At 46.3% G+C, this 21,985-nt stretch overlaps 2 protein-coding genes across 6 annotated transcripts in view; one reads left to right on the forward strand and one right to left on the reverse strand.

Moving 5' to 3' along the window:
- Positions 1 to 21,985, reverse strand: part of ABTB3 (ankyrin repeat and BTB domain containing 3) — a 448,319-nt gene that overhangs the window by 387,858 nt on the left and 38,476 nt on the right. For all 5 annotated transcript variants that reach the window (XM_053258103.1, XM_053258104.1, XM_053258101.1 and 2 more), the window contains exon 2: positions 1,069 to 1,165. The gene's annotated coding sequence lies outside the window, so the exon portion shown is untranslated. The remainder of the gene's footprint in view (positions 1 to 1,068; positions 1,166 to 21,985) is intronic.
- On the forward strand, positions 10,019 to 11,181 carry LOC128327449 (disks large-associated protein 5-like). Its single transcript, XM_053256248.1, is given in 3 exon segments — positions 10,019 to 10,239; positions 10,408 to 10,700; positions 10,703 to 11,181. Coding segments are annotated over 3 exon segments (993 nt in total).

A 21,985-nucleotide genomic window follows, 5' to 3' on the forward strand; every position in this document is an offset into this window, starting at 1 on the left:
TTGGCATTAATTAATTATTTTTATTGCTGCCTGGTTGTTGTTTCTGTTCACTGCTACTTTTACTTGTATGTTACTTGGGAGAGGAGAGCTGGTCTTGTGGTAGCAAGCATGACTTGTCCCCATAGCTAAGCAGGGTCTGCCCTGGCTGCATATGAAAGGGAGACTTGATATGTGAACACTGCAAGATATTCCCCTCAGGGGATGAAGCCGCTCTGGGAAGAGCAGAAGGTTCCAAGTTCCCTCCCTGGCTTCTCCAGGATAGGGCTGAGAGAGACTCCTGCCTGCAACCTTGGTGAAGCCGCTGCCAGTCTGTGAAGACAACACTGAGCTAGATAGACCAATGGTCTGACTCAGTATATGGCAGTTTCCTATGTTCCTATGTTCTAATTTGATGTTTTGAGACTGTTGTTAACCTTGCCCTAGTGTCTTAGGATGAAGAGCACTTAGAAATGCAACAAACACACACATATTCTTATTCATAGTAATAATAGCTGGGGGGACATACACCCTATATACATTATCTATTTTTAGCAGATATGAAGCATTTGTGGTATTTTACATAAGACTGTGGCACAAGAATAAATTCTGCTTCAGACTTAAATAGTGGGTGCTGAGAGTTGCTCTTGCTGATGAGCGTAAATCCCTGTTGAGCTGCATGAATGAAGCTGTTTCTTCAAACTCTGGATAAACTCTTGTGCCGCTAACATGCATGGGTCACATTTGTAATACCTTTCCCTCCATACTACCCTTTTCAAACATCCCTTGAACATTGGCATCAAAATTGTGTGTACTGTCACCACTCCCAGACACTGCATGTTCATCTAAATAGAGCCTATGCATGTACAGGTTGTATGTGTGAAGGATCTCCCTTCACACATGCAGTGTGCAGCTGGGAACCCATCATCATTCTAGTATATGGTCCTCAGCCAGAGATCTTTCTCACTGCTATATGGGGATGCCACAGAATTGTACCTGCACATACAAAATGTGTGCTTTACACTGAACTGTGGCTCCCCCCTCCAAAAAACAAACAAACAAACAAACAAACACCCAAACCCAAAAACTCACCCTTGCATTAAATTGTAGAAATCTTCTCTGGATTGATAATAAGCTCAACTGATTTTCCTCGAGCAGCCTTATTGAAGCCAGGCAGGTTGGAGACATCCTTGCAGAAAAACACAAACGAATTTGCTCTTAGCAATTCCTAATCAGATGTATCAGTGTAACATCATAATTGAGAGCAGGGAAGGAGGTTGCTGCTAACAATAAGCCCTTTCAGCCATATTAGTCTTTTCTCTGACTGATCCCTGTTGGTGGGAATTATTAGTTTCTCTTCTTCCTGGAAATATAAGTGATACATTAGGTCCCAAATCAAGCTACCGCAGGATCTCCATCTGAGATGATAATGGGCAAAGAAATAAAATAATTTAGCAAAGTTAACACTGCATACAGCGTATATTCAAAACCCAAAGGCACAGCTTGAGCAAAAGCAATAATGGAGACAGCCACTGTGACACCAGCCGTCATACTCCTTCATTCATTAATCTGCTGTCACACTGACTTGTGAAAGTTAACCAGAGCTTGTTTCAACCTAGGAGAACGGAGGTAAGTAGAGAGCCCAACTGTAATTGTGTTGCTTAATTCTTTCTAATATCCCAAAGCTTTCAAAGTGTCCCCAAATAATAGCAGCCATTAAAACTCTCAGCAGTAAATCCAAAAGATAAAAGGCAAATCGCTCTAAAAATGTTCTGCCACTTTTAGTACGGTTTGGAATATAACTGCTCACTTACTTTTAAGACACTTTTGTATTTTCCATCAAGAGAACAGCACTGATTTAAATTCATATGACATGCACAAGCTCATACAAGCGTCATTATTTTAACGTTCTCCACCCCCACCCATGGAAATGGGTCCTGAAGAGAACCCAAAGCTATATAAGGAGGGTCATACATGCCTAGTTTTCACAAATAGCAGTAGCAGAGGAGGGTAGCAGTAGCAGTAGCAGGTCATGGTTTTTCAACTGTACCACTTCAGACTGCAGGTGGGGGAGGCATGAAAACTACCTGCATGAAGAAAACTAGAAGGGACAGAGGAGGAAGCCTCATAAAGCTTACCTCCCCTGCACATGATCCTCACTGCTAGTCTGGGTGTGGAGATTGCATGCCCAGATGTGCAGCTGCCTCCTAGGGCTGTGCGGAGGGTCGTGGGCCAGGATGCATCACCCCGGCCACTGGAACTCCCATAATGCACCATGTGAGTGTGCGGTGCATTATGAGGATTCCCCCAATGGCAGCTGGGAGCTCCGCAGTCTCCCAGGCCCAGCAGACAATCAGAAAACTGCACTAGCTCCCTTAGCCCCGTTTAAGAGGCTGGCTGGCTTGGTGGCTTTGCTGCCGAGGCACTGCCGGGATCAGGCACAATCTTGGTGGTTCTAATGCATGGGCAAGGCTGGGCTTGGCTTCGTTAGCCCAGTTTTGCCTGTGCATGAGAACAGCCTCATTATCTAGACGGGTTCTACACCCTAATCTTAGTCCAACATCTTGTTTTCTATGTGGAGGACTTAAGGTTTTTGTATGTGTATGGAAGGCCATCCCATCATGTGAATGCACACTCGTAGTTTGAAGTCGTGCAGCCCAGGCACAGATTTATCTTCCTATTTTTCTATGTAATTCTCACAAACAGCAGATAGGAAGTTGCTTGATACCAAGTCTGACTGTTGGTCTATCTAGTTTATATGATCCCCACCGCACATTACAGTCATATGGAGAGGACCGTCTCCAGTTACCACCGGTTCGTTTGGTGGCGACTCAGAGGCGGGCCTTCTCTGAAGCTGCTCCTGGGCTGTGGAATGCACTCCCGGCAGAAATTTGTAATCTTAATTCTTCACTGCCCTTCAAGAGAGCCCTTAAAACCCATCTGTTTGGCCTGGCCTTTCAGGGTTTTTAATTAGTTTTAATTGTTTTAATATTAACCTGGTTTTCAGGGTTTTAATTGTTTTGATAGTTTAATTGTTTTTTAAGCTTTTAAATGGGTGTTTAAATTTGTATTTCTGTTTTAATTTTTTTTAATGATTTCTGTTTTTTTAATTGTAAACCGCCCTGAGCCAGCTCGGAAGGGCGGTATAAAAATAGAATTAAATAATTAAATAATTAAATAAATAGTTCAGTATTAGTGATGTTCACGGAACCGCGGAGGTGTGGTTCGACGCTGGCAGGGGTCTCCCTTTAAGGACAGGGTGATTTGCACTTACCCCTCCTGCTGCTTTCCCCCCGCCGGCGCTCTGTTTTTAAAAAAAGGTTTTCAGGGCGGCAGCGTTCCTCCCTGCCGCCCCTGCCCTGTTGTTGCCCGGAAATACAGGAAGTATGGGCTGCGTGTGTGCCTGCCGCCACCCGCCTGTGCCCACCACACACGTCGCATGTTGAATGCGTACATCACGCATGTAATGTGTGCATGCAACATGTGATGTGCGTGGCAAGCACGCACACGTGGCAGCGAACACACGCACAGCCCGTACTTCCTGTATTTTCGGGCAACAATGGGGGCAGGGGCAGCATGGATGAACACTGCCACCCCCAAAACTTTTTTTAAAAAACAGAGTGCTGGTGGGGGGCAAGCGGCAGGAGGGGTAAATGCAACCCCCTCCCACCCTTAAAGGGAGACCCCCCTGCCAGCGTCGAACTTCTAACCGGCACAAGCACGAACCAGTTCGCAGGCCTCTTGCATGGCCTTCGGACCTGTTCATGCACATCCCTGTTCAGTATTGTCTACACTGACTGGCAGCAGTTCTCCGGGGTTTCAGGAGGTTTCTTTACCAGCCCCAACTTGAGATGCTAGGGATGTAACCTGGGACCTTCTGCATGCAAAGCTCAACCACTGAGCTATGGCCCCAACTCCTTTAAATCATCCCTTCAGAGAACGTTAATATTTTATTTGTAGAATGTTTTCTACCCTGCCCTTCACTCCCAGGGTGACTATATAAGTGACCTGCAGAACTAGCCATGACCAACAGGACCCCTGTGGTAGAATGGACAATTCAGCATCCCTCAGGTGATGCTAAACTGTCCGTTCTGCTGCAATTAGAATATGGAATTGTGGAAACAGCTGCTGGAGGAAGGCACCTCTGTAGCTCTTGCTATCTTGTCTGGCCCTTTTGGCTCCTTAGCTCACCAGTTTGGTTCCTGCCAGAAGGGCAAGAGATGCTGTACCTTTCATGGGCATGGTTGTTCAGGGACAGAGTATCTGCTTTGTATGCAGAAGGCCCCTGGTTCAATTCTTGGCATGATAGTGTAGACAGTAGTGAGCCATGTGCTTTATATTTAAATGGTGCTTTACACTGAGTCCAGTTTCCTGTGTTGCTTCCTTATGGCAACCATGGTTTTAAGATGCACTTAACATAAGGTATATAGCTTGGTCCTTGACTGCAAAAGCAATTTGCCATGTGACACTAGGAACTACTGTTCAAGGAAAACACATCAAAAGCCCCCTTGAGTTCCCAAAAGTAGTTTTATTTCTTAAAACATTTTTATCTTGCCTTTTTATTGAATGACCCTTAAGGCAGCTCACAATATCAATTTAGAATCAGTCAATAAAAACCAATTCAACAGTGATAAAACAGCCAAAGGAACAGGACTGAACATCCAACAGATCAGAAGGAATAGCAATGTTAATTTAGCCTCAAGGCCTTCTTTAAAAGCTATGTGTATATTGTGAACCTCCCAGGGACTCGTTTGTATGGGGCGGTATATAAATGTACTAACTAGCTAAATAAATGTTTCAATGGTTATCTGGATCCTGCTTGTAATCTCTCCCTTCTATTTCAAGTTAAAAAAACTATTGACAAGTATGAACACACACATAGGGGCTATTCACACATGCAGGCAAAACTGGGCTAAGAAAGCCCAGACCGGTTTTGCTGGCATATATGAACCGTTGTCAAACCCACTTAGGTAGCCTGCTGCTTAGCCTGGCTTTTGGCAAGAGGGCACACAGAAACCAAGCTATTTGATCATGTGTCAGTGCTGCACAGCTCTGTGCAGCACCTACATGCAAGCAGCCTGGCCAGTGCTGGCAGGATCTCTGTAATGCTCTCGCACAGTGCATTATCGGAGTTCCAGGGGGTGGGAAGACAAATCCCAGCCCCCGACCCTCCATGTGGCCAGCAGTAGCTGGCAATTGTCTGGGTGGGTGGGTGAGCCACCCGACCACAAAGGAGCCTTCAATTGCCTGCCAGGGAGGTAAGCATTTCAAGGCTTCCTCCCCTGCAGATCGGAGCCCATTCTCTGTGATTGTGAGAAAGGGCTCATATTTCCCCCCTGAATTGTGTGAATGGACCCAGAGCCTACATGCATACAAGCTACAAATGGGTTGCAACAATCTACTCAGCCTATACCATGCAAATATGCCCCTCTACATGCATGCCAAATACCTGTTCAAACAGGTATTTGGAGTGCATGTACAAGGGCAATTCAGATTATCACTTCCTTCATGGGTTTAAGGGATGCCCTGAGACCATGTTGGGATATTTTTCTGGTGACACTGGGATGAGCACACTCTTGGCACCAGCTCCATGTCCATTGAATTATCCAATTTATTTTGGTTCTACTTGGTCCAGATAAATTGGTTCTACTTGGTCCAAACCAGCTCTACGTCTGTTGGATTATCCAACTTATTTTGGTTCTACTCGGTCCAGATAAATTTTGCTTAATGCAGAGAGGTCTGTGATAAAATCTGGTCATCCCATCCTTTAAAATAATCTTCTCTTAACACAAAAGAGTCTGTGATTAAAATACTGATGAGATGGTATCAAGCACTGGTACAGCTAGTGCACATGAACTCAACATGCTGGAGGAGATGTGGCCAAATAGGCTCTTACATCCACATGTGGTGGCTACCGTATTTTACAGAGTATAAGACACACTTTTTTCCTTAAAAAATATCCCCCCAAATTCAGGTGCATCTTATACTCCGATTCAAAATGGTGGCCGGGGAGAAGTTGAAAGTTTAGGGCTTGTTGGGAAAGAGAGGGGGAGGAGGAGGAAGAGGAGGAGGAAGAGGAGGAGGAAGGGTTCGGAAGGATTGGGGTTGGGGGTTCCATTAAGGGCGGGGGAGGGGTTTACTTACCCCTCCCGTGCTTTCCCCACTCCGGCGCCGTATTTACTTTACAAATCGGGCGGCAGGATACCTCCCTGCCGCCCCTTTCCTCGCTGGCTCCTTGTTCTGTTCAAATCGAGCAGCAGGATACTTCCCTGCTGCCCCCTTCTCCGCTGGGCTCCTTTTAGAAATCGGACGGTATCCTGCCACCTGATTTCTAAAAGGAGCCCAGTGGGGAAGGGGGCGGCAGGGAGGTCCCTGCCACCCCTTAAGAAGCCTTTTGAATGCGTGCGCGCAAAAGGCTTCTTAAAGACTTTTGCAGCCAAGCCTGGAAAGGGGCGGCACGAGCCCACACAGGCGAGCACCAGCCTGCAGGAGCCGCCGGAGGCACAAGGTGAGGGAGGTCCCAGGCGGGCCCCGCCGGCGGCCACGATGAGCAACAACTAGTAGCAGCAGCCACCGCCATGGGTCACCAACGTGGGCTTGCTGCTGCTGGCAGGAGGGAAAGGACAGAGCGGGGCTCGGTGGGATGGCTTGGAGGGGAGATGGAGGCGAGAGGAGAAGGAAAGCTCGAAAACTCAAAAACTGGATGAAAATTTAAGGTGCATCTTATAGTCTGTAGTGTGGTCTGCTGGAGTTCTTGTTGCAGTCTAATGGGGTCCTGAGTGAGAAGCACAAGGGAACACTGAGATGTTTTGCAGTGGGAGTCCCAGATGTAATACACGAGGAAACACACTAAGTCATGGGGTTAGGGATACTTAAAACGTGCCTTGCGGACAATTTGCTGCTGTTATACTCTGCTGAATAGGGGAGTCCATACAGGCTCTTTCGGAATGTGTCTGATTTCCCTTCCTGGGTGAGGTGTGTGAATCGTCTGTTGTATTCAAGGCTGATTGTAATGAAAACTAGAGTGTGCTGGTGCGTCAAAAGAGTATCTTGTGCTGGGACTGACTCTCCCAATAATTCTATCAAAAGTTTCAATTGGCACCTCTTCAAAGTTATGTCACTGCTTCATCCCTATTGTAATGGAGTCTGCTGTTGCACCTGTCTTATCTGCCTTCCCTTACTGGCCTAATTGCTTTGTTAGCAACAGGTGTTATCTCTCTTGTGAGAGGATGAGGAGAATTTAGATTTCATTCCAAGGCTGAAATGATCTCGAATGCCAGACACTTGCAGTAGCTAGTTCTGGAGTCTGTGTCGTAAATCTGCCGGGCTTAGCCAGACGCAGCCAGAAGCATAAGGAGAATAACAAATTGCTACAGGAATAAATTGTCCAAACCAGTCCATCAATCCGAAATTCAACAAGGTCCAAAGCGAAATCCAGAGGCAAGGTCAGTCAGTCCAAGGTCTAAACACTTCCAAGGAAAAACACAGGAACGCAGCCATGTAGCACGGAAGAAACTGTTGTTGCTATCAGTAGGGAAGTTCTGTTACAGGCGTCTTAAATAGGCTGAGCCCCCTGGTACTGTCAATTAAAAGTTGCTGAGTCAGCATCTTTGCCTGTTTTACGCATGCGAGTTTTTAGCTCTTGTTGTCTTTTGGATCAGCGCCTCTCCACAATTGGGATTGGTTGCGCCTCCTCCACAAGAGCTGCCTCACCCGGCTGTAATTCTTCTTCTATTCCCTGTACAGCAGACCCACTCTCCTTAGCAAGCTCTGGTCCTTGCCCACCCTCATCTGCTGTTTGCTCTGTCTCAATCTCCAACTCCTCTTCGGAGTCTTCCAGCGTGCCCATGACAGTCTGCTTACCTGGGGCCCTCTCATAGAAAGAGGGAGTATGAATCTAATCCCCTTTCCAATCTGTGGTGCTTGTAGCCAAATCTGGGTGCAACCAGTCCATTGCCAACTAAGCAATTTGTCCCTATGTATAACACAGACTGGGAGCTCACTTTGCGGGGCAGCTCCTGAGCATAGCAAAGGTGCAATCTTCACCTGGAGATGCAGTTGCAACCAGGGAGGCTTCTGGGAGCAGGCAGAATAAGCTCAGCTGGTAACAAGTTTCAATAGTATTGTTCTTGGTAGCAATCAAAAGTGTTATAGCAAAGCACTGGAAAGATTTAAAAGCCCCTAGCCCTGCATTATGGTTCAATAAAATATGGACAATTTTGGTACAAGTCAAAATCTCCTCACAAATTAAATAAGTGTTACACAAGTCATACATAAATTATTTCTTAGAAAGATGGTAGCCCTATCTGAATTATGTTGATCAGAAGAAAAAACATTTTGACAAGCCAGAAAGATTGAAATCATGTTTATTTTGTAATTGTCATGAGCTTGCCTGATGGCCGACGCCTGACCAGAAATTTATGCCACCGGAGCCAGTAGCTCTGGTTTCAGGTTTCTTGCAAGGAAAGCACGGGTCACAGGAGTCAGAACAGAGAAGCCTGGAATTTAAAGGTGCAGAAGCTCCGACAAAAGAGCAAGCCCAGCCAGCATGTTGTTTCCAGCGGTTGTTCGCTGCCCACGCCACCTGGTTTATAGTCCTTGGCCTTAATTAACGCTCCACCCCTGCCAGTTGCTAGAAATTCAGCATCTCTCGTGCTGTCTTTCGCGGAGATGCCGAATTCTTCACAGTTCCTTCACTTGCTGTTGCCGTCTTTCTTGTCGGCGTTCTTGAGGAGTCAAGGGCTGCTTGCCCTCTGGCTTAGGGCCTGACCCTTCACCCCCAGGGTCCCCTGGACCTGACAGACCTTCCTGTACCGAACATTCGCCCTAACCCATCTCAGCTATTTCTTGATTCCCGACATCAGATTGCTCTCCTTCAGGTACCTTCCCACCTACTAGAGGACTGCCTGCCCCCCACTCCTCTTCACTGTCCTCAAGCGAGGGCATGACACTACTCCCCTCCCCAGGGACCTTCTCCACGGAAGTCGGAGGTCCAGGCTTAGCAGGATGCGCCGGTGTAATTGGCGCATTAACACGGGTGCATTAACATCCTCGGCATCTTCCCAGGAGCGATCTTCAGGACTGTACCCCGGCCAGTCGATTAGATATTGCAGCCGTCCCCAACACCTATGGAAGTCCAAGATTTCCTTGACCTCATATTCTTCCTCACCCTCTACTAATACTGGAGGCAAGGGCGCCTTCTGTTCATGCCAAGGATGATCAGGTGATGCTGGGACCAATAGCAGATGGTGAAACACAGGGTGAATGTGTAGGGAGGGTGACAGGCAGAGGTGAAAGGTGCCAGGGTTGATCTGGGCTACGATGGGATATGGCCCACGGACCAAGCATCCTGTTTCCGGCAAGGTCTGCGCGCCGAAAGATGTTGTGTTGACAGCCACACCTGGTCACCTACTTTCAGTGGAGGTCCTGATTGTCTCTTGGTGTTGGTTGCATGTTTATAGGCATCCTTTGAGTGGTCCAGTTGCTCCTTTAGGACATCCTGGATAGCCCAAAGTTATTGCAAAAACTGATCTACAGCGGGTACAGCGGAGGCAGGAGCAAAGGTGTTTGGGAAGAAGCGAGGATGGCATCCATAGTTAGCATAGAAGGGGTTCTGCCAGGTCGAAGCATGTGGGGTGTTATTATACACAGATTCTGCAAGGGGCAACTTTGTTGTGTAGGTGTGGTGTCTTGATTCTGCTCTGGCTTGTGGTCTCCCTGTTTTTGGACTTTGACCCTGCCTGCTTCTAATGGATTGATCTTTGGCTTCTGACGTTTTCCTATTTTGACTTGCCTGCTCTTACTGGACTGATCTCTGGCTCCTAATCTCCTGTTTGTTGGACTTTGCCTGCTCCCCCCATTGTGCTTCCTGCCACACGTGACTTGCCCAGGACCTCATGAGGCAAAACCACTGACTTGGCTCTTCAAGGAAATTTGAAGACTGCTATACTGAGCACAATTTCTGTCTATTTTCAGGGGCTGGATTTGGAGCCAACACCTGCTTGTTTGTGGAGAACCTGTACTCTCCTTCAGAATATATAAGATGGCTACCTATTTTGCCACTCTGTATAAAAAGGATCTGAGTTTCAACACTCTCAAGACAAAACTTGTCCGCCAAAAGTCCATTAGGCAGAAGGAAAGCCAGTACATTCAGTTCAATAAGGGTAGGCAGTTTGGACTGATTGATGTGAATACCCAGCCATCAAGGGACTGGGAACTTTTTTACTGGAGGAAACAGATGGAATACCTTCCCCAAAGAACAAGGCAAAGCTAATCCAAACCGGAAATGTCTCAGTCAAGACTCGTGGCCAGGCACACATAGAAATGCTGCAGCGTTACAAAGCTGGAGCCCCACAAAGACCACCAGTGAAGACACAAAAGAAACCAGACCACAGGACTGACCTCTAAAAAGTCAGTCTTCCCCCACTGAAGACGGAACAGAGAACATCCCAGAGTGTCAGCCTGCACTGGAGTCGCTGGGAAAAGAGATGGAAAGTGTGGTGGGTGCCATTTCCTGTGGAACCGAGACCTCTCTGCAGCATGTCATCCTGTAACTGAAACGCCAGAGCCAGCAGGGGAGCTGCAACACGATGTGCCCTATTTCAGAAACATCCTTCAATCTGGGACAGAGAGGCTGACATCTCATTGTCTGGAATGGGGCGGAACAGCTGAAATGGACATACCAGAGGATGCAAGAGACCTTGTCCGCACCACCATTGGGCAAACTCACTGCTGTTGTCAGAGAGATTCATAAAGTTTGCAGGGCTAGTAGATAACTGCGAGTTCAGACATGGTGAAAAGGAGATAACGTGTGCAGATATGGATGGATTCTGGGACATGGTGAACTTCCAAGTAGAAGATGTGAATAAAAAATTTGAGAACTTAAGGAAGCTTCAGGAGAATGGATGGCAAATGGCACGTGATGTCCAGGCCAAGAGACCTGCCAAGAAGAAGGTATCCTCTCAAAGGGCAACCAAAGCAAAGGATGGCTCTGCTGAAAGGACTGCTGCCCAAAAACACCTTACAGCTATCAAAATGCTCATGAAGAACCAGATGAAGCAGGAGGAGATGGCAACGGAGGCTGCAGGCCCAGCAATGCTGCAGCAGGTGGAGAAAGTGACATTTCATGGCGGGTTCTTCCAAGTCAAATCTCCTATCAAAACCTTTGCAGGCTGGACTCCTAAATCTACTGGCAGAACTCCCTGACGGTTCTCTACATGTACAACTCCAAGATCTGCCAGCAGGACATTGCTTCAGAGTTGTGTAGGCACTTGTGTTGTAAGACTAGGCACTCCAGTTGCATCCAACTCTGTTCCCCCTCAACCAGATCTGAATGCATGCTTGACTTTTGCTGGAGCTGACCACCTCAGTTGCATTCCTGAACAAAGTGACACACAAGCTGCAGAGGAACCTTGTGCCATGGCAGAAGACACAGCAGAAGAATCCAACAAGGCACAAACAACCACCAGTGACTGGGGATCACCCTCAAAAGAGATGAATGGCTCAGTTTCTGTCCGTTCTCAGGGGCTGGAAACAAACTGTCACGAGCTTGCCTGACGGCCGACGCCTACCCAAAGATTTATGCCACCAGAGCCGGTAGCTCTGGTTTCAGGTTTCTTGCAAGGAAAGCACAGGTCACAGGAGTCAGAACGGAGAAGCCTGGAATTCAAAGGTGCAGAAGCTCTGACAACAGAGCAAGCCCTGCCGACGTGTTGTTTTGAGCTATTGTTTGCCGCCAACACTACCTGATTTATAGTCCTTGGCCTTAATTAGCGCTCCACCCCTGCCAGCTGCTAGAGATACAGAGTCTCTCTTGCTGTCTCCCGAGGAGACACTGGCTTCTTCGCAGTTCCTTCACTTGCTGTTGCCGTCTTTCTTGTCGGCGTTCTTGAGGAGTCAAGAGCCGCTTGTCCTCCGGCTCGGGGTCTGACCCTTCACCCCTGGACCTGACGGACCTTCCTGTGCTGAACATTTGCCCTGGCCCATCTCAGCTATCTCCTGATTTCCGACATCAGACTGCTCTCCTTCAGATGCCTCCCCACCTACTAGAAGGCTGCCTGCCTCCCACTCCTCTTCACTGTCCTCGAGCAAGGGCATGACAGTAATTAATACTCTGTAGAGTGATTATACACAAATTTGGAAACAGTTCTTTGACAGTTGTTGGGCAGGAGGTAGGTAGGTTGTGGGTTTTGTTTTGTAAAACATGGTCAGAAACATAGATCTATTATTTATATAAGATGTAAAAAAGTTAAATAAAAGGTTTACTACACCAACATACAAACAAGCGCACACCGTTGACAATGGTGAGTGGAAGAATATGTATGAAGTCATATTAAAGGGTTTAGGAAAGGAAAGGAAAGGAAAGGAAAGGAAAGGAAAGGAAAGGAAAGGAAAGGAAAGGAAAGGAAACTAGTAGGGATACTGAGAACCTTTTCCAATTATAAGAAGGTTAGTGTCTCTTTAATGAAGTATTAATTTTCACTTGTAGAAACTACAGAACAATAATGGATAATCAATAATAGGAAATGGATGAAGTGGAGACCATTAAAAAAATTAGCTGATGTACATTTCAATGTGCGTAATTTAAAGTCATTTAGAATAGCACTTAAGTGCTGAAATAAAATTTACAAATCCAGCTGTACTCCAAACAAGTAGCAGGTTTTCTCCCATAACTGCTTTCCCCCTACAAAACTCCCAACAAGCAAAAAAACCCCAAATTAACAATCTCCATATTAATTCCGCCAAGTAAAGAATCATGGATCACTTTCAACATTCTACAATAATGCACTCAACAAAATGTAACAGAATCTATTTGCCCATGGGTAGACTGCCAAATAAAGTTCAAGTATGTAAGAAAGGGGACTTCCAATTTAGATACAAAGCTTTATTTTATGTATTTATTTATGTATCACATTTGTATACCGCCCAAAACGCAAGTTGCATTATGAATGAATATTCTAGGAGTAAGATGTGGGTCATCTTATCAAATGCAATAAGTAAAAGTGTAGCTAAAAAAAGATTAACTCAAATATTGATAGTGCCAGTTATACCATACAAAGCAGTGATATATAAAAGGCTGTATTTTTCTGCAGCTGTAACAAAGTCACTAGCCCCTTAATTGTCTATTTTGCTGTACCAGTTTAAGAAGGTTTATTGCACGACTAATTGCTGTTAATTTAATTATAACATGTAGTATTTTTCCTAAGTGCTCAAACAACTTCAGATACACTAGCTAAATTGTAAACAATACTTTCAAGAAGCCTGTAAAGCAGGGCAGTATTAACATTCCCATATTATAGGTGGGGAGGACCAAGTCTGGGAGAGTGTGGGTTGGCTAAGGCCATGAAGAGAGGTCATGGTAGAGATGAGCATAAAGCTGAACTAGAGTGACTTCTGGTAAATATTGAAAATGACCGCTGGTCATAATTATCTGTGGCTCCATAGACATGGAGAGGAGAGCTGATGTTGTGGTAGCAAGCATGACTTGTCCCCTTAGCTAAGCAGGGTCCACCCTTTTGCATATGAATGGGAGACTAGAAGTGTGAGCACTGTAATATATTCCCCTCAGGGGATGAAGCCGCTCTGGGAAGAGCAGAAGGTTTCAAGTTCCCTCCATGGCTTCTCCAAGATAGGGCTGAGAGAGATTCCTGCCTGCAACCTTGGAGAAGCCGCTGCCAATATGTGAAGACAATACTGAGCTAGATAGACCAATAGTCTGACATGGTATATGGCAGCTTCCTATGTTCCTATGCCATAATTAAAGATAACTATTTTTTCCCTTGCCAAATAAGACCCAAGTTTGAAAAAGCGCCTCTCTTTGATGATTCCTTTTGTTTTTGGGAATGGGGGAGAGATTCACTGCTGCTCAATCACAGCTAAATTGAAATCCTGGATTTGATTTCTGTGGGCAACTCTCCCTTTTGTCCCAGAGCAATTTCATAATGGCTGCTCCCATTTAAGTAACGAAGTGCCCTTTATGAATAATTGGATTCTTCTTACTGGTGTTTTCTTATCTTTGTAGGGGCAAGATTCAAACCTGGAGATACTTCCTGCTCACAGTTTGTTTTAAAGTGATGATTCTGTTTTTTGAGCAGGGGAGAGCAACTGATCCTATCCATCCCCAGCATAGCATCCCTCCAGTGGCTGTTGCTGGTGTCTATCTTACATTTCTTTTTTAGATTGTGAGCCCTTTGGGGATAGGGAGCCATTTATTTATAGCTATGCAAACTGCTTTGGGAACGTTTGTTGAAAAGTGGTGTATAAATATTAATCGTATTGATATTCATATTCATATGTTGTACCAGCCCTAAATCATATGCAGAGACTGGGAAGTTAATATGTTGCTTAGTATTTTCTCCAATACTTTCTTTCAATGTATCAAACTACTAGACCATCTATAATATCTGTGCCATTAAAATGCCTTCTGATGTGTGGTAATTCATTCATCCTTTTAAAATGGACCTTGAGAATAAATTGCAATGGAAAGGGGAATACAAACATTTGTGGGGTGAGGGGAGAATCCAAATGAATGGTTTGAAATTTTAAAAAAAATTACTGTAAATTTTGTTACTAATGGCTTTATATATAATCTGGTTTACTCTCATGGTAGCTTGTAAGCACTTTGGAATTAAGTGTCTTGCTTCTGCCAAATCACATGCTTTCAGAAAGAGAAGGGAACTCTGTGTAAGAATGATAAATGGTAGTTTTAGGTAAGGGAGTGAATCTGAAGCCAATTAGGCTCTTGATGTTCTCTGAAACATCAGAGAACACTCTCTTCAGGGAAGGGAGCTGGTCTTATAGTAGTAGCATGAACTGTCCCCTTTGCTAAGTAGGCTTTGTAGGCTTTGCTAAGTAGGCTTTGCACTGATTTGCATTTGGATGGGTGAGCACAGCCTGCTGTAAGCTTAGGGCAGGACTGCACAACCTTGGCCCTCCAGCTGTTGTTGGCCTACAAGTCCCATCATTCCTGACTATTGGCCACTGTGGCTAGGGATAAGGCCATAGTATCTCCAGGTAGGGCAGGGTTAGGTTTAGGATTCCTGCTTGAAGCCTTGGAGAGTTGCTGCCAGTCAGCCAGCAGTGCTAGCATATCTGTAGCGAATAGCAGATTTAAGCCCAGCCTTTGTCTCAAGGCAAGCCCACATGGGAGAAAGAAAAATGCTGATTCATTCCCCCCATTTGCTCAACAAAGGCTATTCCTTTAAAACTTAAATTGGTAGAAAATATGCTGCCACCACACCCTAATTACAGAGTTTAACTCCTCCCTGGATTTGGGTGAGTGTCCAGGGAGACTCTCTTCCTCTTTACCAATGGAAAAATACAAAAACCCCTCCACGTGCAGCTTCCATGTGGTGAGAGAACTTCGTAGGTTGCTGAACAATTAACATTGAGGCATGTCTGCACCAGAGTAAAACCCCTTTTTCCCTTTTTCCTATTCAGAGGCAGGTGAAATGTAAAGAACAAAAAAAGAAAAGCTTTATCCAAAATACTACAGACTACTTCAGTCTGAGGCTCTCTCAGCTTTGAGTTACAGGTAAAAAGAAATAATCAGTACTTTACAATATTACTTCCAAAGAATACCCCACCTGGTATTTGGAGTGGCACACTTTAAAACTTGTGATTATCCAGCTGCAAAGATAATTCAAAAAGCACCCCCAGTTGCGAGGAACCTTTAAAAGCAACTTTATAGTGTACAGAGACTTCTACAGAGCCCTGGTTGGATAAAAGGGCTCAGATCCAGTTCCTTTTAGTTACGTTACAGATAAAAATACTATAGACCAATTGTAAGGATTTGCAAAAGCACAAAATCAAAAGAAATCTAACGCAGGCTACCTAACACACTGTTCCCTGGCTAAACCTTTCCTGGAAGCCAAAGCCCTTGGCTTCCTTTTCCCTTGAATTCATCCACTGTTCCCTCTAAGGCATGCACGCATGCGCACACTCACAAATTTTTGGATGTCCACTCAGTTCATTTCAGATCCCGCTCAGGTTGAATCAGGAAGGCCTCATTCTGAATGCAGGTGTGCACACACTGCCTTGATACTGCCGCCCAGAACAAAACTAATTTTGCACAGAAATGAAAAAAATTAGAGGGACCACTGAAATCACCCCCAAACTCCGGGAGATAATTCAAGTTTCCTGCAATCCTGTCTCTCAAGGATCTGCAGATGTCCTTCTATGACAGAAGTCTTCAAGCTCGCTGATGGCCATGAGGCAGAAAGACTTCATTGCTGGTGCTCACGAAGCCTGCTCCGCATCTTCTCTCATCATCCTCCTGGCTCCTCTGAGCACAAAGACCCCCTTCACTTCCTGCCGGCAGACTCTCTAGGTCCCGGTCACCATGTGCTGAGTGGCTGATCCCCAGAGGTCACTGCCTGACAGACAGGACAGGGTTCACTTCTGGTTCACTCTTTAGGGTAAGGGAGGGGCTGATTGCTACAGTATCTTTGGGCACATGTCTGCCTTTTAACATCAGATTTCTCAATGAATATGGAAGCAGCCCATTAAGCCACACAGAAAAACCAGTGTGTTGCCTGCAAGCAGTTTGCCGAGTTTCTCGCTTGTCCTCCTTGCCTCCTTAAAATGCTAATTGTTTTCTTGGTCTTTGTTATATCCCACTCAAGGACAGAGGTTTTAAAGTGTTAAATAAAATAAAATAAAATAAAATAAAAAAGCCAGCCAGCTTTGTAGGGCCTGCAACAGGCTTGAGCCATTAATGAGGCAAGTCTTACAAAATTTTGTTTTATTTTTGTGTTTTGAGGGTTACTTGTAAAAAAACTTCTTTTTTCATAATTTTCACTTCCCATATTATTTAAAAAGAGTTACTTTGAGCTCCCTGCCTTTTTAGACAAGTGAAAGATTACCCAAGAAAACTATCAGGTAAGGCATATGTCTTATTGAATAGGCATATATGCAAGTCAGCTCAGGTGCATAGGAAGCTGGTGGTGGTGTGGGTGCAACCTGTCGGCGGCAGCCCCTAGGCACCGTAGCTACGCCCCCTACATCTGACATCAGACACAGGGAGTGTGACCATATGTGGAAACAGTGCCGTGTGGCCCTGTTCGCAAGGCACTTCAGCCAGCGCTGGGTTTCCAGCCTGGCTGGGAGTGGCTTTCTCTTTCTCGAAAGGCAGAGAGATGCGTTCCCAGCCAGGGAACTTCAGCACTGGCTGAAGTGTCTCACAAACAGGGCCATGCAGTCCAGTTTGTTAGAAGTCACTCCAACTTCCCTGAGGAATTCCACTAGGATCTCTGCATATATGGAAGCACAGAGAGAGGTACAACCTGAAAGAAATTTCTGAGACATCATGTTAATCGACAGATAATCCAGACTAGGATTCCCAACCTCGAGTCTTCAACTCCCCAAAAAGGGATAGTAGATGGGAAAATGTGTTTATTACAAAATCCCAACATGTTTCCAGCTATATGCCCTTCATCCGGGAAAAGAATCAAGAAATAACAGAGTTTAAAAAGATACTTCTTGCTTTAGCATAATGATCATCTTCTGGAACTGGCTTGGATCAAGTACCATTGGCCAACATAGAAATCAGGGTGTGTTTGGCTTTTTAATTTTTTAAAAAGAAATATTGAACACTAAATAATGCATTTGATGTTCAGAGGTATGCTGTCTCTGGATATTTAGCTATCATGAGTTCTATTCAGATGTTCTGTTGTACATTTATTCAGGTTGTATACAAATACATATATTTGTGTGAATGACTGTATGTGCATTCCTTTAAAAAGTGAATCTGATACAGGCTTCTTAAAATACAGCATACAGATAGGTATACTGCTGTACATGCATTCAAAATAACATGTGAATAACTGTATTATGTACAGATCTGTATGTATGTATACTATACACAGATTGTACTTGCGTTGAACACAATGTGTGAATAGGGCTATGGTGCACAACCACTCAGTTTCCCTCCACTGTCTGTCAGAGCAATAAAGGAAAGGGGAGAAAGGATTTCGGTATGTAATTTCCTTATCAATCTTCCCATTCATTTTGCTCCCAGTTGGACATGGCTGCATTATTTTCCACACTGTGAGAGGTAAGTATTGATTTTCCTGACTCAAGAACCTTTTGGTGGGTATTTGGTATTGATTAATATATTATAGTGTAATAAATGAAATACACAGTATAAATTAAAGCTGATTAGGATATTGCCATTCCCTGATGATCTGCTATGCCTCCCAGGTGTGCTGCCGCCAGTTTCTTCCCCACCCAAGTGACTAGGTACAGGTTTACCTTTTTTTCCAAACTGGTTCTTGTATTTTGCATTGGGGTGGAGCTGTAATGGCAACACCCACCCACTAGGGACATGCTTGGCGTTCGATTCCTAGAATGCCAAACTGGTTCAGAAACCCTGCATTGGAACCGGTGCGTACTTGGGGGTGGGGGTCACTTTAAGGGGCAGGGATGGTGCCCTTACGTCCCCTGCCACACTTCCCCCTCCAGCACTGCTTCAAAAGCCGCTGGTGTGGGGAAGCTGTATACCCTCTTGTCACCCCACACCAGCGGCTTTTGAAGCAGCGCCAGAGGGAGAAGCACAGCAGGGGAGTTAAGGGCACCCTCCCCATGCCTTAAGGCAACCCCCCCCGGGGGGTGCAGGGAACCAGTTCTGTGTACACCTCTGCCACCCACCCCTTACGGCGGTGCCCCTTCTCTACCCACCACACGCGATGGTCAGATGAACGGCAGGGGCAGATTAAACCTTCTGCCAACCATAAGGGGCCAAGGATTTTCTGCCCCCACCACAGCAAGGAGGGTGGGGTGGTGGCGAGGATGAAGCCCCCCCCTTTTAACTTCTAAATGCTGCTGCATGAGTGCACGCCCGGAAGCAGCCCATTTCTGGATGGGCTGCTTTGGGGGCGAGGCTTGCACTCATTTGAGAGGGAGGAGGGGAGCTGAAAGGAGCTCTCCCTGGCTGCTCGTGTTAACTGTTGGTTCCTCCACGTAGCACCAGAAGCTGCTTTAAGGTAAAATGGGGAATTTCCTTCCCCCACTCTCCCAGTCCCCGCTGCAGCCAGCTGCCCCATTCCGTCCAGCGACATTTTAATGTAGAAGGGGAGCGGACCTGCCTCTCATCCCCCGCTCCCTGAGGCTGCTGTGGAGGCATTTAGAAGTAAAAGAGGGGGGCTTCATCCTCACCACTCCTACCCTCCTCACATGGCAAGAGGCTTAATCTCTCATCACCGCTGCCAGCAGCAATCTTGAAAGTTTTTTAAAAAAAGTTTTCCCCCTCCCAAGATCTGCCGCTCTTCCAGGATTCACCACCATAGGCAATTGCCTCCATTGCCTCTGCGGTAATCCGCCTATGGGCAGGGCAGCCTACTACCCCAGGTTGTTCCATTAGGGCCATCGCTATGTGTGTGGCAGGGAGAAAAAGGGGTGCTGCCACAGGGGGTGCTGCCACCACTGGGGGCGGGTGGGAGGTCCAATCACGGGCTGCCTATGCCCTCCCTACACCACTGTTCTGCATTCCCCATTTCCACTTTTAAACCTGGTGGAGCAGAAGAAGCAACACTGGCAGGTCGGCAGGCCATTGCAGGGAAAGGGAATTCAAAAACTTAATTACTGTTTCCCCTTCTGGCTTTCCTGCCAGTTCTTTGACCTTGGGGAGCAGAGCCAACCACCCAAAGAGCCTCACCTTGCTAATTTGCAATGCCAGGTTGGTCCAAGATAAACCTGAAGGCATCCATGATCTAATTCTGGATGAAGGGGCCGACCTGGTATGTATCACAGAGACTTGTTTGGGGGAGGCTGGTGGCCTAGTCAGCTTCTCCTTCCAAGGTACTCTGTTAAGGAGCAGGTGAGGGGATGTGGGCAGGGAGGTGGAGTGGCTGTGGTCAACAAGAATCTCTCTCTTGCCAGGATTCCTGTTGAAGTGTCTGACCATATTGAATGTGTGTACTTATGTTTGGAGACCAAGGATAGACTGGGACTTCTGTTGGTGTATCCATCACCCCGCTGACCCTAACTGACCTGGCAGACTTGATGTCAAGCCTGGCACAGGAGTCTCCCAGTCTTGTGGTGGTGGGGGACTTCAATGTTCACTTTGGGACTAATTTGTCTGGGGCAGCTCAGGAGTTCATAGCAGCCATGACTATGGGCCTATCCCATGCGTTCTCGGGACTGACACACATTGCTGATCACATGCTTGATCTAGTCTTTCACTCTGAACAAGGTGGTGTTCCGTGGGTGGGGACTCCTGTGATTTCCACATTGTCATGGACACTCCAACATCTGGTTAAGGTTGCACTCATGATTATGTCCCACCTCCGCAAGGGCGAGCAGCCTATTAGGATGGTCCACCCGAGAAGGTTATTGGATCCAATAGGATTCCAAGAAGCCTTGGAGGGATTTAGTGTTGAATCTGCCGGTGACCCTGTTGATTGGAACAACCAATTCACCAGGGCAGTGAACATAGTCACTCCTAAGAGTCCTCTCCAATCTGCTTTGAAACTGGCCCCTTGGTATACGGAAGAACTACGAGGGCTGAAGTAGTGAGATAGACAACTAGAGCACACGTGGAGAAAGACTCAACTCAAATACAACAGATTATTACATAGAGCGCATTTGAAGATCTATGCTCAAGTGATACATGTGGTAAAGAAGTGGTTCTTTTCTGCCCGTATCATGTCTGTAAGTTCACATCCAGCTGAGTTGTTCAGAGCTGTGAGGGGGCTAGTGCGTGCCCCTTCCCCCTTGCATCAGTATTTGGAACCAAAAATTATTTGCTATGATTTTTTAAATGAGTTTTTTGTGGACAAAATCCCTCATATTTGGATCAACTTAGTTTCAAACTGCACAATTGTTACAGTGTCTGACACTGAGGTGTCCAGCAGCTCCTCTTATGTGGTGACCCTAGGTCAGTTTCAGTTTGTGACTCCTGACACCGGGATGTGCACGAACTCATTCGGGGTTCTATTCATAGAACACTGAACAGGTTCGGAACCCCCGCATTCGAACCGGTTCGAACATGGGGGCAGGGTGGCTTTAAGGATGGGGGAGGCGCTGCGCCTCCCCCCTGGCGCTCTGTATATAAATAGTCTGGCGGGGCGGCAGTGTACCTCCTTGCCACCCCATTGTTTCACTGACTGGAAGTGTCCAGGAGTGCCGTGTGTGCATGTGCGTGTTGCAGGCACATGCATATTGCCCGCAAAGTGCACATGGACACACGGCACTTCGGGTCAGTGAAACAACAAGGCAGCAAGGAGGTATGCTGCTGCCTCGCCGGACTATTTATACACAGAGTTCTGGATGGGGGAGTGTGGGGGAAGTGTGGGGGGGAGCATGGCAGGGAAGGGGGGCTAAGTGCACACTCCCCCATCCTTAAAGCCACTCCACCCTACCATAAGCTACTAGGATGTGAAGCCCATTCTTGACTGGGCAAAATCATTTTGTATAGATTAAACTTATTGAAAAGTCAAGAAATTAAATATATCACAGAATTTTTAATTAATATGCTTGCAAAAGGGAGCCAGTTCCATGCACATCCCTACTGAGGATGTGGACAAGTTGCTTGGAATGGTGCGGCCTACCTTCTGCCCTCTTGATCCTTGCCCAACATGGCTTATACTATCAGGTAGGGAGGCTGTTGTAGAGGGCCTGGTAGAGATTATAAATGCTTCTCTGAGGAAGGGCAAGATGCCTCCTTGTCTCAAGGAGGCAATCATTAGACCACTTCTGAAGAAGCCTGCCTTGGATCCCTTGGAGTTAAGCAACTACAGGCCTGTCTACAAACTTCCGTGGCTGGGCAAGTTGATTGAGAGGGTGGTGGCCTTCCAGTTCTAGGCAGTCTTGGAGGAAACTGATTATCTAGACCCATTTCAAACTGACTTTGAGGTGGGCTATGGCATGGAGACTGCCTTGGTCAGCCTGATGGATGATCTCCAACTGGGAATTGACAGAGGAAGTGTGACTCTGTAGGTCCTTTTGGATCTCTCAGTGGCCTTCAATACTACTAATCATAGTATCCTTCTGGAACATCTGAGGGGATTGGGGG

Source organism: Hemicordylus capensis, chromosome 5 (assembly GCF_027244095.1).
Source record: "Hemicordylus capensis ecotype Gifberg chromosome 5, rHemCap1.1.pri, whole genome shotgun sequence".
NCBI classification, from domain to species: Eukaryota; Metazoa; Chordata; class Lepidosauria; order Squamata; family Cordylidae; genus Hemicordylus; species Hemicordylus capensis.